This window comes from Mobula birostris, chromosome 14, assembly GCF_030028105.1.
Source record: "Mobula birostris isolate sMobBir1 chromosome 14, sMobBir1.hap1, whole genome shotgun sequence".
In the NCBI taxonomy this organism is placed as follows: Eukaryota; Metazoa; Chordata; class Chondrichthyes; order Myliobatiformes; family Myliobatidae; genus Mobula; species Mobula birostris.
The window spans coordinates 37824217-37840236 of NC_092383.1; the positions used below are offsets into that span (position 1 = coordinate 37824217).

General features: G+C 42.4%; 1 protein-coding gene across 1 annotated transcript in view; it reads right to left on the bottom strand.

Annotated features, from left to right (window-relative positions):
• Window positions 1-4539: 4539 nt before the first annotated feature.
• The window catches only part of mthfs (5,10-methenyltetrahydrofolate synthetase (5-formyltetrahydrofolate cyclo-ligase)), a 105486-nt gene continuing 94005 nt past the window's right edge, over window positions 4540-16020 (bottom strand). The window contains exon 3 of the mRNA XM_072278387.1: window positions 4540-6263. Within this exon, the coding sequence (XP_072134488.1) occupies window positions 6064-6263 (200 nt within the window). The 3' untranslated portion in view covers window positions 4540-6063. The remainder of the gene's footprint in view (window positions 6264-16020) is intronic.

Below are 16020 nucleotides of genomic sequence, written 5' to 3' on the forward strand. Positions count from 1 at the left end.
CCATTTTCCATACTCCCAGCCAACCACTGGGGCCTTGTTCCATACTCCCCAGCCAATCACTGGGTCCATGTTCCATACTCCCAGCCAATCACTGGGGCCTTGCTCCATACTCCCCAGCCAATCACTGGGGCCTTGCTAGGGGATCGGCTGTACTGGATTGGGTATTGTGTAATGAACCGGAGGTGATTAGAGAGATTGAGGTGAAGGAACCCTTAGGAGGCAGTGATCATAACATGATTGAGTTCACTGTGAAATTTGAAAAAGAGAAGCCAAAATCTGATGTGTCAGTATTTCAGTGGAGTAAAGGAAATTACAGTGGCATGAGAGAGGAACTGGCCAAAGTTGACTGGAAGGGGACACTGGCGAGAAAGACAGCAGAACAGCAGTGGCTGGAGTTTATGCGAGAAGTGAGGAAGGTGCAAGACAGGTATATTCCAAAAAGGAAGAAATTTTCAAATGGAAAAAGGATGCAACCGTGGTTGACAAGAGAAGTCAAAGCCAAAGTTAAAGCACAGGAGAGGACTTAGAAGGAAGCAAAAATTAGTGGGAAGACAGAGGATTGGGAAGTTTTTAAAACATTACAAAAGAAAACTAAGTAGGTCATTAAGAGGGAAAAGATTAACTATGAAAGGAAGCTAGCAAATAATATCAAAGAGGATACTAAAAGCTTTTTCAAGTATATAAAGAGTAAAAGACAGGTGAGAGTAGATATAGGACCGATAGAAAATGATGCTGGAGAAATTGTAATGGGAGATAAGGAGATGGTACAGGAACTGAACGAGTACTTTGCATCAGTCTTCACTGAGGAAGACATCAGCAGTATACCGGACACTCAGGGGTGGCAGGGAAGAGAAGTGTGCACAGTCACAATTACGATAGAGAAAGTACTCAGGAAGCTGAATAGTCTAAAGGTAGATAAATCTCCTGGACCAGATGGAATGCACCCGCGTGTTCTGAAAGAAGTAACTGTGGAGATTGCGGAGGCATTAGCGATGATCTTTCAAAAGTCGATAGATTCTGGCATGGTTCCGGAGGACTGGAAGATTGCAAATGTCACTCCGCTATTTAAAAAGGGGGCAAGGAAGCAAAAAGGAAACTATAGACCTGCTAGCTTGACGTCGGTGGTTGGGAAGTTGCTGGAGTCGATTGTCAAGGATGAGGTTACAGAGTACCTGGAGGCATATGACAAGATAGGCAGAACTCAGCATGGATTCCTTAAAGGGAAATCCTGCCTGACAAACCTATTACAATTTTTTGAGGAAATTACCAGTAGGCTAGACAAGGGAGTTGCAGTGGATGTTGTATATTTGGATTTTCAGAAGTCCTTTGACAAGGTGCCACACATGAGGCTACTTAACAAGATAAGAGCCCATGGAATTACGGGAAAGTTACATACGTGGATAGAGCATTGGCTGATTGGCAGGAAACAGAGATTGGGAATAAAGGGATCCTATTCTGGTTGGCTGCCGGTTACCAGTGGTGTTCCACAGGGATCAGTGTTGGGGCCGCTTCTTTTTACATTGTACATCAACGATCTGGATTATGGAATAGATGGCTTTGTGGCTAAGTTTGCTGATGATACGAAGATAGGTGGAGGGGCTGGTAGAGCTGAGGAAACGGAGAATCTGCAGAGAGACTTGGATAGATTGGAAGAATGGGCAAAGAAGTGGCAAATGAAGTACAATGTTGGAAAGTGTATGGTTATGCACTTCGGCAGAAAAAATAAACGGGCAGACTATTATTTAAATGGGGAAATAATTCAAAGTTCTGAGATGCAATGGGACTTGGGAGTCCTCGTACAGGATACCCTTAAGGTTACCTCCAGGTTGAGTCAGTAGTGAAGAAGGCGAATGCAATGTTGGCATTCATTTCTAGAGGAATAAAGTATAGGAGCAGGGATGTGATGTTGAGGCTCTATAAGGTGCTGGTGAGACCTCACTTGGAGTACTGTGGGCAGTTTTGGTCTCCTTATTTAAGAAAGGATGTACTGATGTTGGAGAGGGTACAGAGAAGATTCACTAGAATGATTCCGGGAATGAAAGGGTTAACATATGAGGAACGTTTGTCTGCCCTTGGACTGTATTCCTTGGAGTTTAGAAGAATGAGGGGAGACCTTATAGAAACATTTCCAATGTTGAAAGGCATGGGCAGAGTGGATGTGGCAAAGTTGTTTCCCATGATGGGGGAGTCTAGTACGAGAAGGCATGACTTAAGGATTGAAGGGCGCCCATTCAGAACAGAAATGCAAAGAAATTTTTTTAGTCAGAGTGTGGTGAATCTATGGAATTTGTTGCCACGGGCAGCAGTGGAGGCCAAGTCATTGGGTATATTTAAGGCAGAGATTGATAGGTATCTGAGTAGCCAGGGCATCAAAGGTTATGGTGAGAAGGCGAGGGAGTGGGACTAAATGGGTGAATGGATCAGCTCATGATAAAATGGTGGAGCAGACTCGATGGGCAGAATGGCCGACTTCTGCTCCTTTGTCTTATGGTCTTATATCCCCAACCAATCTCTGGGGCCCTGCCCCCCATAACACACAACAAATCTCTGGAGCCCTGATCGCCATACTGTCTAACCAATCACTGGAGTTCTGCACCATACTCTCCTGCCAGCCACTGGGACCATGACCCCCATATTTCCCAACCAATCACTGAGGCCATGGTCCTCATACTCCCCAGCCAATCACTGCAGTCCTGACACCACCTATATGTCCTTCCACTCACTGGAGTCTCGGTTCCTGTACCCCCTCCAAACTGAACTCGTTCTGTTGGACACTTTCCCTTGAAACTTAGCGTGTTTCCTGAAACGTTGCTGCATTATACATGTGTTTGAAAAGGGAATTAAGAGGTTAATGGAATATTAATGAAGTAGAATCTAATAGTCTGGAAAATCAGCTGGTCTGCAATACTGAAGTTCTGAGAGTTTCAGAGTTATGATGTGCTGTTAAAGAGTGCAGCATCCATTTCATTTTCTATGTTCACTTCTTCAAATTATTGCCATTTTACAGAGGTTCAACTGACTTTATGCAAAATAATAACAGAGGGTTCTGTACGACTTTTCTTTCTCTATTTCTCCATTGAATGCTGTCCCTTCTTATACATATTTCCAAACTGTGAACATAATTTTCCAACTTATATTCTGTGTTTGTCGGTATTCCACATGGATTTTATTAAAGTCTATGGTGAATTGCTCTGTCAGGAAGGGTTATCTTTATTCATGTACTCTGCTGCACTGATAGAATTTAGTCGCCATTAGAAAGAACTGCCCAACAACCTGACACTCATCCAGTCTTTCTGTGTACAATGACACTATGCAATACTCTCAAGCTAAAACATACAGATTGCTTTATTTAGCTATATTGCAGTAAAACAAGAAGGATTTTGCAATCTGACATGCCAGACCAGCAAACAATTCTCTCTCTCTCTCTCTTGATGAGATCTATGAATTGTGAACTCCTTCCATGCACTGTTCAATCCTCATAGGAAAACATTACAGAGCCATGGAGTAACATTCGTAAATTGTCACATGATAATGTTTGCTATTCTTCCTCGCACAACTTTAAAAGGATGGGAAGGCTAAAGCTGTAAACTAATTTCTTTAAATGCTTAAAATAGTATCACTGACACATAGCTAACTAAGTTAATAGAAAACTAAGTTGACTTAGTTAATAGAAAACGGAATATTGGGAACAGTGGATTAGCTGTCGGAGGACTCTATACTCAGTGAATCTCTCTCTCCCCCCCACCCTCCTTCCCTCTCTCCCACCTCTCCCCACCTTCTCTCCCTCCCTGCCTCTCTCTCCCTCTCTCCTTCTTTCTCCCTCCTTCTCTCTCCCTCTCTCTCTTGCTCCCTCCCTCACCTCTTCCTCTCTCTCTCTCTCATTTGCTGCTGATTCTCAAGTCAGAGAACTTGAAGCAAAGTGAGGCAGCAGACTTTATCAGTGTAATCAGCGAGTTATACTGTTTTTGTCTCCGCTCTCACTGAGTGACAGCTCTCAGCCCCTTTCTTAGGGAGAGAGGGAGGGCCTGTCGCATGTTGAATTGTCGGAAGAACGATTAGTTCTCCTGTACTGTAGACCATGGTCTCTCTCTGGGGCTTTGCAATTGCTTGCTTGGACGGTGGTGGCTGCTGATGATTTTTGCTGCAATAAGTGGGGGAGGGGAGGGTTGATGCTTTTCTTTGCTTGTGCATGGGAGGGGGAGAATGGGGTGGCTTTGGGATTCTAACATTTTTACTGTCATTCTTTGGGGGAACTCCTATTTTCATGGATTTCTGCGAGGAGCGAGAGTTTCAGGTTATACATTGTAAACATTCTCTGATATTAAACAGAACTATTGAACTACTGAAAGAAATGCCAAAAATCTCCCGTCAAGTTGGTGAATTTTAAATGGTGAGGGGAAGACAGAGAATTCCAGAGTTTAGAGGCAAGGCAGGGAATGGACAGATGCCACTCCTGGGGCAAAGGGATGGTGACGGGTTGAAGGAGGTTTCAGTGATGTGGATACTGAGCTGTAGTCAAAGTCAAAGCTGGGTTTATTGTCATATGCACAAGTACACGTATGCATAGTTACAATGACAGAGTTACCTGCGTCAGCAGCATATTGCATCAGATAAGTCATCATCATCATCATCACCATCATCATCATCATCATCATCACCATCATCAGGTGCCGTGCCCAGTTTGAGCTTTGACTGCCATGGCCCACACACTCCTGTTTTGGGTCAAGTGGATCAATTCATTGGTATTCATTTCCAGTTCTCTGGCTGCTGTCTCCATCATCATTTGTCTTTGCCTTCCTCTTGCTTTCTTCCCTCAATCTTTCCCATAATTACCGTGCATTCTAACTCCTCTTTCCTAATCACATGTCCAATAAAGTTACGTTGCCTTTTCATGATCTCATACATTATTTCTCTTTTTGTGCTTGCTCTGTTCATGACATCCTCGTTAGATATTTGTTTTGTCCATGATATTCTTTGCAGCATCCTCCTCAAAAACCACATCTCTGCTGCTTCAATTTGTTTCCTCATGTTACTAGATATTGTCCAACATTCTGAGCCATGTAACATAACTGGATAAACATAATATTTCAGTACTCTGAGGCGGGTTGTCATGCCTAGTTTAGTTTGGTCAGTATACTCTTCATTCTCATAAAGGTGTCTTTTGCCATCCCTATTCTTCTTTTGATGTCCAAGTCGCACCTGCCATCTGATGTCACCCAGCTTCCTAAGTAGCAAAAGTTCTGTACTTGTTTTATGTCTTCCCCATTTATTCTCAGCCTGCAGGTAGCATTCTCCTTCTTTTTGGATATCACCATACATTCTCCCTTTTTTCCGTTGATAGATAGACCCATTTTTGCACTTTCTTCAACAATCATATCAATTAAGTTTTGTAGTTCTTCAATGTACTTGCAATTAGCACAGTGTCATCTGCATATCTGAAATTATTGATGCCAACTTTGATTCCCAAGATGTCTCTTATTTTTTGTAATATTGTTTCACTGTCCACATTAAATAAATCAGAGGAGAAAACACACCCTTGTCTAACACTTCTCTTGATTTTCATCTATTCTTACAGCGGCAGTTTGTTTTCAGTACAGATTTCTGATTAGGCGGAGGTGGTTCGAATCTGATCTAGAGTTTCCTGTAATATTTCAAATAACTTATTGTGCTTCACTTTATCAAATGCTTTTGTGTAGTCGATAAAACAAACAAATCTTTTTGCATTTGAATAGCTCATTCTGATAGTATCCTTAACATCAATATTGCGTTTCTTGTACCTTTGTCTTTCACAAAACCACGTTGTTCTTTACCTGTTTCAGTTTGTGTCTTACTTTCAGCTCTTATCATCAAAATTCTTAAAAGTATCTTGGTGATATGACTCATTAAACTTATGGTCCTATGTAATTCACATCTATTGCTCCAGGTTTCTTAGGAAGAGTGATAAATATTGATTTTTTCATCTCTTCTGGTATTATTCCAGTCTCATAAATGTCATTGATTAAATCAGTAAGTTTTTCAATTCCATAATCTTCAAGGGCAATAATTTGTTCTATTATTAATTCATTAGGACCTGTTGCCTTTCATCTTACTTATTGCATTACAAACTTCAGATTTTAAAATACTTGGACCTTCGAAGTTCTTCTTAATTTCTGGTTTTTCGCCTCGATTGTCTTCAAACAATTCCTGAATATACTCAGCCCATCTGTTCATAATCTCATCTTTTTCCATAATGTTGGTACCGTCCTTTGCTTTCAAACATCCACCTGAAGAACAGAGGAGCTTTTTACCAGTGATATTCTTGATTTGATCAGATAAGTAGCATTCCCAAAACAAATATAAATTTGAAAAAATGTTTATAGGAAAGAACATAATTGGAACAAAAAAAACACAAAGTCAATTTCAGTGCACACCTGAAGATTTGAGTTGAATCACACAGGGCAGTCCAGCACTGACTGTAATGATGCCTGGGCCCACCTCTTCAAAGTGAAGGCATTTTCTGGGGCCAATCCTTCATTTCAGTTAACTGGATATCCATTTCTTCCCTTTGTCGATTGCTTTACAAATGCCCCATGAGTTCGGTCCACAAAGTAGTCATAGCGTGAGGCTCCATTGCCACTTGTGGCCTATCAGAGATGGATTCCCACCTCTTCAGGGATGGGAAGTTTATACTTAAGTCACTGACAAACAGAATAGGTCAGAGGTCATTGCCCATGCTCTGCTTGCCCTCTTCACTGGAAGTTGAGGCGCTACTAGGTGTTCAGAATCAGAATCAGATTTACTGTCGCTGAACTATATCGTGAAAGTTGTTGCCATGCAGTAGCAAGAAATAAGGACTACTATAAGTTACCAAAATAAAAAAATACTGCAAAAGATGGGCTCATGGGTTCATCAACCAATCAGAAATCTTATGGTGGAGGGATAGAAGCTGTTACTAAAGCATTGAATGTGGGTATTCAGGCTCCTGAACCTTCTTTCTAATGGCAGTAATGAGACAAGAGTATGTACCAGGTGGTGTAGAGTGGCTGTTGTTTAGGAATAGAACCATTACTACATGTGTTTGCTGCTTCGGGGATGCGCGTGAGTTGTGATGTTTACTTCAGACCCTGGTTTTGTTCACACCTGAAAATTTGAGCAGAATCACAAAGGCCAGCCCAGCACTGATTGTAATAATGATTAAACTTGCCTCTCAAGCTGGGGGGAGGTGTTCCGGGTCCAACTCATAAATGTCATTGATAAATTCAGTAAGATTTTCAATTCCATAATCTTCAAGGGCAATAGAATAAACCAAGGAAGGTAGTGCACCCATGGTTGACAAGAGAAATTAGGGATAGTATCAGTTCCAAAGAAGAAATATACAAATTGGCCAGAAAAAGTGGCACACCTGAGGACTGGGAGAAATTCAGAGTCCAGTAGAGGAGGACAAAGGGCTTAATTAGGAAAGGGGAAAAAAAAGATTATGAGAGAAAACTGGCAGGGAACATAAAAACTGACTGTAAAAGCTTTTATAGATATGTGAAAAGAAAAAGATTGGTTAAGACAAATGTAGGTCCCCTGCAGACAGAAACAGGTGAATTGATCATGGGGAACAAGGACAAGGCAGACCAATTGAATAACTACTTTGGTTCTGTCCTCACTAAGGAGGACATAAATAATCTTTCGGAAATAGTAGGGGACCGAGGGTCTAGAGAGATGGAGGAACTGAAGGAAATACATGTTAGTAGGGAAGTGGTGTTAGGTAAATTGAAGGGATTAAAGGCAGATAAATCCCCAGGGCCAGGTGGTCTGCATCCTAGAGTGCTTAAGGAAGTAGACCAAGAAATAGTGGATGCATTAGTGATAATTTTTCAAAACTCTTTTGATTCTGGACTAGTTCCTGAGGATTGGAGGGTGGCTAATGTAACCCCGCTTTTTAAAAAAGGAGGGAGAGAGAAACCGGAGAATTGTAGACAGGTTAGCCTAACATCGGTGGTGGGAAAAATGCTAGAGTCAGTTATCAAAGATGTGATAACAGCACATTTGGAAAGCGGTGAAATCATTGGACAAAGTCAGCATGGATTTGTGAAAGGAAAATCATGTCTGACGAATTTCATAGAATTTTTTGAGGATGTAACTAGTAGAGTGGATAGGGAAGAACCAGTGGATGTGGTATATTTGGATTTTCAAAAGGCTTTTGACAAGGTTCCGCACAGGAGATTAGTGTGCAAACTTAAAGCACATGGTATTGGGGGTATGGTATTGATGTGGATGGAGAATTGGTTGGCAGACAGGAAGCAAAGAGTGGGAATAAATGGGACCTTTTCAGAATGGCAGGCAGTGACTAGTGGGGTACCACAACGCTCAGTGCTGGGACCCCAGTTGTTTACAATATATATTAATGACTTAGACGAGGGAATTAAATGCAGCATTTCCAAGTTTGTGGATGACACGAAGCTGGGCGGCAGTGTTAGCTGTGAGGAGGAAACTAAGAGGATGCAGGGTGACTTGGATAGGTTAGGTGAGTGGGCAAATTCATGGCAGATGCAATTTAATGTGGATAAATGTGAGGTTATCCACTTTGGTGGCAAAAACAGGAAAACAGATTATTATCTGAATCGTGGCCAATTAGGAAAAGGGGAGGTGCAATGAGACCTGGGTGTCATTGTACACTAGTCATTGAAAGCGGGCATGCAGGTACAGCAGGTGGTGAAAAAGGCGAATGGTATGCTGGCATTCATAGCAAGCGGATTGGAGTACAGAAGCAGGGAGGTACTACTGCAGTTGTACAAGGCCTTGGTGAGACCACACCTGGAGTATTGTGTGCAGTTTTGGTCCCCTAATCTGAGGAAAGACATTCTTGCCATAGAGGGAGTACAAAGAAGGTTCACCAGATTGACTCCTGGGATGGCAGGACTTTCATATAATGAAAGACTGGATCCACTAGGCTTATACCCGCTGGAATTTAGAAGATTGAGGGGGGGTCTTATTGAAATGTATAAAATCCTAAAGGGATTGGACAGGTTAGATGCAGGAAGATTGTTCCCAATGTTGGGGAAGTCCAGAACAAGGAGTCACAGTTTAAGGATAAAGGGGAAGCCTTTTAGGACTGAGATGAGGAAAAACTTCTTCACACAGACAGTGGTGAATCTGTGGAACTCTCTGCCACAGGAAACAGTTGAGGCCAGTTCATTAGCTATATTTAAGAAGGAGTTAGATATGGCCCTTGTGGCTACGGGGATCAGGGGGTATGGAGGGAAGGCTGGTGCAGGGTTCTGAGTTGGATGATCAGCCATGATCATAATAAATGGCGGTGCAGGCTCGAAGGGCTGAATGGCCTACTCCTGCACCTATTGTCTATGTTTCTATGTTTGTGGCTGAAGGGATCAGGGGGTATGGAGAGAAGGCAGGTACAGGGTTCTGAGTTGGATGATCAGCCATGATCATACTGAATGGCAGTGCAGGCTCGAAGGGCCAAATGGCCTACTCCTGCACCTATTTTCTATGTTTCTAACTCTTTGTTTGCTTCAAACAAATATCCATTTGTACACTTTGTTTTCTATTTTACAGATGCCCCATGAATCTGGCCATCCTAGCACTCACTGCCCAGGATAGGGAAACCCATTGGAGCCCAGTCTTTTTCCTGCATCATTTTTTAAAACAGTCGCACGACATTTCCTGCTTTCCAATTTACTAGGACCTGCCCAGAGTCCAGAGAATTTGGATAAGTTATCACAAATGTACCTGCTATAACTTCTGCCATTTCTTTCAGTAACCTGGGATGCACCCATCAGGACCAGGGGATTTGTCTATTGTTAGGCCCACTAGTTTGCTCATTGCTACCTCTTTAGTGACGTCAATTGTCAACGTCTTCAGCTATATAACTTTTCTCTTTGGCATGTTAGATGTGTCCGCCATCATGAAGACTGCCACAAAATTGCCGATCAAGGCCATGGCCATTTCCACAATATCCAATATTAATTCCTCACTTTCATCTTCCAAGGGACCTACTTTCACTTTGGCCATCCTCTTTTGATTTAGATAATTATAAAAACTTTTACTATCTTCTGTGCTAGTTTACTTTTATAATCTAAATACCCACTTCTTTATTGCTTGCTCAGTGGTTCTTTGTTGTTTTTAAAATTTTCCCAATTTTCCCATTTCCCACTATTCTTTCAACTTTGATGCCTTCCTTTATCCAAGGCTGCCTCTCCCCACTCTGATTGTCCTTGCTTTTAATTGGAATATATTAAAGAGTACCTTAAAAATCTTTTGGAAAGTCTTCCACTGTTCCTCAACTATACCACTATATAGCCTGTTTTCTCAGACTACCATAAACATGAAAAACCTACAGATGCTGGAAATCCAGAGCAACACACACAAAATACTGGAAGAACTCAGTAGGTCAGGCAGCATCTATGGAAACAGTCAACGTTTTAGGCCGAGTCCCTTCTTTGGAACTGAAAATGAAGGGGAAGACGCCAAAATTGAAAGGTGGTGGGGAGGGGAAGGAGGATGGCAAGAAGGTGATAGGTGAAGCCAGTTGGATGGGAAAGATAAAGGACTGGAGAAGAAGGAACCTAATAGGGGAGAAGAGGAGAAAGGGAAGGAGGAGGGACCCAGGGGAAGTGATAGGCAGGTGAGAAGAAGTGGAAGGCCAGATTGGGGAATCGAAGAAGAGGGGAGGGGAAGGGAAATTTTTTTCTAAGTTCACGTTAGCCAGCTCTTGTCTCATCCCGTTGTCCCTTGCTTGGGCATAATACACTGGTTTTAGATCAAATTATTGTACCATCCATTTGTATGAGAAATTGAATCATAGTGATTTTTCTTTCCAAGAGGATCCTTAACAACAAAATTGTTAATTTTACTTGTCTCATTGCACAGGACTAAGGTAGCATATTGCCTTGAAAGTTCACTAACATGTTGTTCAGGAAAGCTATCAACAGATGTATCCTCAAGGGCGCATCAACCAGCTCGATTTGCCATTACGTTCTTACATGCATCAGATATTTCTTGGCTCATTGCCCATGTCACTGTGAAGTTACTAACCGGTGGTCTGTAGACAACTCCTGCTGTGGTGTTTGCCTAAACTATTCCTAACCTCTACCCAGATGGACTCAGCATTCTACTCCTGAGCCCATATCACAACCTTAATTAAGAGTGCTACCCCACCGTCCTTACCTTCCTGCCTATCCTTCCGTATTACCTGCTAACCTTCAAGATTTAATTCCCAACCATCTCCGCCCTGCAAGCATGTTTCTGTAATGAACACTAAATCATTATAACCCCAGTGACACAAGCTCACTGACCTTGTTTAAAACACCACAGACATTCAGATAAAGCGCCTTTTTAGATATTTTTCTCACCTTATGCACAATATACAAAGTCACTCACCCAGGCCTCACACACAGATCCCTGATGTCCGAATCAGAATCAGGTTTATTATCACCGGCATGTGTTGTGGAATTTGTTAACTTAGCAGCAGCAGCTCAATGTGATACATAATATAGAAGAAGAAAAAAAAAGAAAAAATGATAATAAATAAATCAATCAATTACAGTATATGTATATTCAATAGATAAAAATCATACAAAAACAGAAATAATATTTATTAAAAAAGTGAGGTGGTGTTCATGGGTTCAATGTCCATTTAGGAGTCGGGTGGCAGAGGGGAAGAAGCTGTTCCTGAATCGCTGAGTGTGTGCCTTCAGGCCTTTGTACCTCCTACCTGATGGTAACAGTGAGAAAAGGGCATGTCCTGGGTGCCAGGGGTCCTTAATAATGGATGCTGCCTTTCTGAGACATCACTCCTTGAAGGTGTCCTGGGTACTTTGTAGATTAGTACCCAAGATGGAGCTGACTATCAGCAGTTGTGAGCTAACACCACCTCCTGAAGGCTCCCCTCCAAACAGACGTATCACAGGTCTACCATTGTCACTGGAGTTAAATGCTGACATTCCCTCCCCAATAGCAGAGTGGGAGCACCTTCCACAGGAGGACAACAGTAGATCATCACCCCCTCCTCAAGGGCAATGAGGGCTGGTCCTACACATAGTGATGGGGATGGATGCTCCAGCAGTTGCTGAGTTTGAGATGTCCTGCACCATGTACAGTTTCACTGATCGTCCTTAGAACAGCACCTTTCTGTGGGACTGCGCTCGAGGCCACGCTGGAAGAAAGAGCACATCTACTCTGCATTCTTACCGGCCACAGGGAGGAATATGCCCAGATCATCTCTCATCCTTCATCGCTCCACACTGTACTGACCTCCCATAAGCTCCCAAACTCTGGTGCACCCTCCTACTCCAGTGTTCACCGCACCTCTTGGCATGAGCCATCCACCCCACCTCTGCTCACACCTCACCCTGACTGCCTGCCTGCCAGCCTGCCTACAAACTCCTATCTTCTGACAAGTTGCTCCCAGTTATTTCCCCTTCAATCTGTAGATGTGCTGAAGTCTGTAGTCCAAATCTTCCAGAAAACAGGCCCAGCCCACTGATGCCTTGTGGTGCCGCGTACAGTGTTGTGTCCTTGTACAGAACACCGAGCAGCATAGATTCTGTTGGGAAATGTGCAAAATTTAGTCACGTGTGCCTGAGGCTGTTACATGCACTCTGCTCTGTACCATTCTGTGCACCTTTCTAGGAGCTTCAGAATCTCAGGGCAGAGGGATTTATGATCCCATTGCACTGGGCACATCAGTTCTGGAAAGCCATGAAATATGTTACCAACACTAGCAGATCAGACAGCATCTGTGGAGAGAGAAACATGGTCAATGGTCTTTCATCTGAACTAAGGACAGAAAGCTTAGGTTCTCCAGCGAGTTCCTAGAGCTGTTAGGGACAACTAACAAACATCAGTCTGTATCTCTGTGAGTAATACATGTTTAGAGTTAAAAAGAGATTTGTTAGGATAAATGCAGGGAAGATACTTTCATTGTATCTTAGACAAGGATTTTAAAAACGTTGACTGTTCGTTTCCATGGATGCTGCCCAACCTACTGAGTTCCTCCAGTGTGTTCTGAGTGATGCTTTGACCCCAGCACAACAAGTTGATACAGCTTTAAATGCTGAGCAAGCACTGAATTATGATACTGTGAAGCAGCATATATTGAAGGTGTATGAATTGGTTCCGGAGGCGTATGGAGAAAGATTCAGAAATTTGAAGAAATCTGTGGAAAAAACTTACATGGAATTTGCCTACAAGAAATTTGTGTGTTTTAAGACCATAAGACCATAAAACAAAGGAGCAGAAGTCGGCCATTCAGCCCATCGAGTCTGCTCCGCCATTTTATCATGAGCTGATCCATTCTCCCATTTAGTCCCACTCCCCTGCCTTCTCACCATAACCTTTGATGCCCTGGCTACTCAGATACCTATCAATCTCTGCCTTAAATACACCCAATGACTTGGCCTCCACTGCTGCCCGTGGCAACAAATTCCATAGACTCACCACCCTCTGACTAAAAAAATTTCTTCGCATTTCTGTTCTGAATGGGTGCCCTTCAATCCTTAAGTCATGCCCTCTCGTACTAGACTCCCCCATCATGGGAAACAACTTTGCCACATCCACTCTGTTCATGCCTTTCAACATTTGAAATATTTCTATGAGGTCTCTCCTCATTCTTCTAAACTCCAAGGAATACAGTCCAAGAGTGGACAAATGTTCCTCATATGTTAACCCTCTCATTCCCGGAATCATTCTAGTGAATCTTCTCTGTACCTTCTCCAACGTCAGCACATCCTTTCTTAAATAAGGAGACCAAAACTGCCCACAGTACTCCAAGTGAGGTCTCACCAGCGCCTTATAGAGCCTCAACATCACATCCCTGCTCCTATACTCTATTCCTGTAGGAATGAATGCCAACATTGCATTCGCCTTCTTCACTACTGACTCAACCTAGAAGTTAACCTTAGGGGTATCCTGTATGAGGACTCCCAAGTCCCGTTGCATCTCAGAACTTTGAATTCTCTCCCCATTTAAATAATGGTCTGCCAAAGTGCATAACCATACACTTTCCAACATTGTATTTCATTTGCCACTTCTTTGCCCATTCTTCCAATCTATCCAAGTCTCTCTGCAGACTCTCCATTTCCTCGGCACTACCAGCCCTTCCACCTATCTTCGTATCATCAGCAATCTTAGCCACAAAGCAATCTATTCCATAATCCAAATCGTTGATGTACAATGTAAAAAGGAGTGGCCTCAACACGGACCCCTGTGGAACACCACTGGTAACCGGCAGCCAACCAGAATAGGATCCCTGTATTCCCACTCTCTGTTTCCTGCCAATCAGCCAACTCTCTATCCACGTATGTAACTTTCCACTAATTCCATGGGCTCTTATCTTGTTAAGTAGCCTCACGTGTGGCACCTTGTTAAAGGCCTTCTGAAAATCCAAGTATACAACATCCACTGCATCTCCCTTGTCTAGCCTACTGGTAATTTCCTCAAAAAATTGTAATAGGTTTGTCAGGCAGGATTTTCCTTTAAGGAATCCATGCTGAGTTCTGCCTATCTTGTCATATGCCTCCAAGTACTCTGTAACCTCATCCTTGACAATCGACTCCAACAACTTCCCAACCACTGATGTCAAGTTAACAGGTCTATAATTTTCTTTTTGCTTCCTTGCCCCCTTCTTAAATAGCGGAGTGACATTTGCAATCTTCCAGTCCTCCGGAACCATGCCAGAATCTATCAACTTTTGAAAGATCATCACTAATGCCTCCGCAATCTCCACAGCTACTTCCTTCAGAACACATGGGTGCATTCCAGCTGGTCGGGGAGATTTATCTACCTTTAGGCTATTCAGCTTCCTAAGTACTTTCTCTGTCGTACTGCGCACACTTCTCTTCCCTGCCACCCTTGAGTGTTCGGTATACTGCTGATGTCTTCCTCAGTGAAGACTGATGCAAAATACTCGTTCAGTTCCTCTGCCATCTCCTTATCTCCCATTACAATTTCTCCAGCATCATTTTCTATCGGTCCTATATCTACTCTCACCTGTCTTTTACTCTTTATATACTTGAAAAAACTTTTAGTATCCTCTTTGATATTATTTGCTAGCTTCCTTTCATAGTTAATCTTTTCCCTCTTAATGACCTTCTTAGTTTCCTCTCGTAAGGTTTCAAAAACTTCCCAATCCTCTGTCTTCCCACTAATTTTTGCTCCCTTGTATGCCCTCTCCTTTGCTTTAACTTTGGCTTTGACTTTTGAGAGATGGGTTTCCTCTAAAAATGTGAATGGGGAGTATAATAAATTAAAAGAGTTGATTTAACTGGAGGAATTTAAAAGGAGCATTCCTGTTGAAGTAAGGATATACCTAAATGAAAGGGACACCGCTACATTGCAGGAGTCTGCTAAATTAACTGATGAGTATACTTTAATTCGTAAGAATAAATTTTCTCCAAGTAGGACTTTTAAAAGGAGAAATAGCACAGAGAGTCAAGGTAAACCAGAAATTAAATCTGAAGTTAGAGAGAAAGGTAAGGATGAAGGGAGACATGTGAAGGAAAGACATTTTGGCATTATTTGTAAATATTGTAAGTTTTTCCTGATGTACATTTGGCAATAAAGCCTGTTTTCCTGAGGAACCACAGAGAGATTCTAACACGGATTCTTCCTGTGTTGTAACCCGAGCTATGGCTAAGAAGACTGAGGTACAGGATGAGGTTGTTACCTATGGCTGTTCAACTCAGGATGCGAATTTTGAGGATGTGTCAGAAACTTTCTTACCTTCATTATTTGATCAGGATTTTGGTAGTAGGTCTGACCAGGAAGATTTATCTTTATCGCAGGAAGGAGATGATAGCAGAACAGGGTGGAGATTCTGAGATAGTTAAATTAAAGGAACAAGCTCTTCCAGATAGTGAAATTGAGAAGGTGCCAGTAGGATATTATTTTGAAAAGGGAGTATTAATGAGAAAGTGGAGATCACCTACAATTCCTGCAAGTGAGGAATGGGTAGTTAATCACCAGATAGTTGTTCCTAAAGTTTATCGAAATGAGATTTTAACTATGGCTCATAGTAATCCTTTGGGTGGTCAT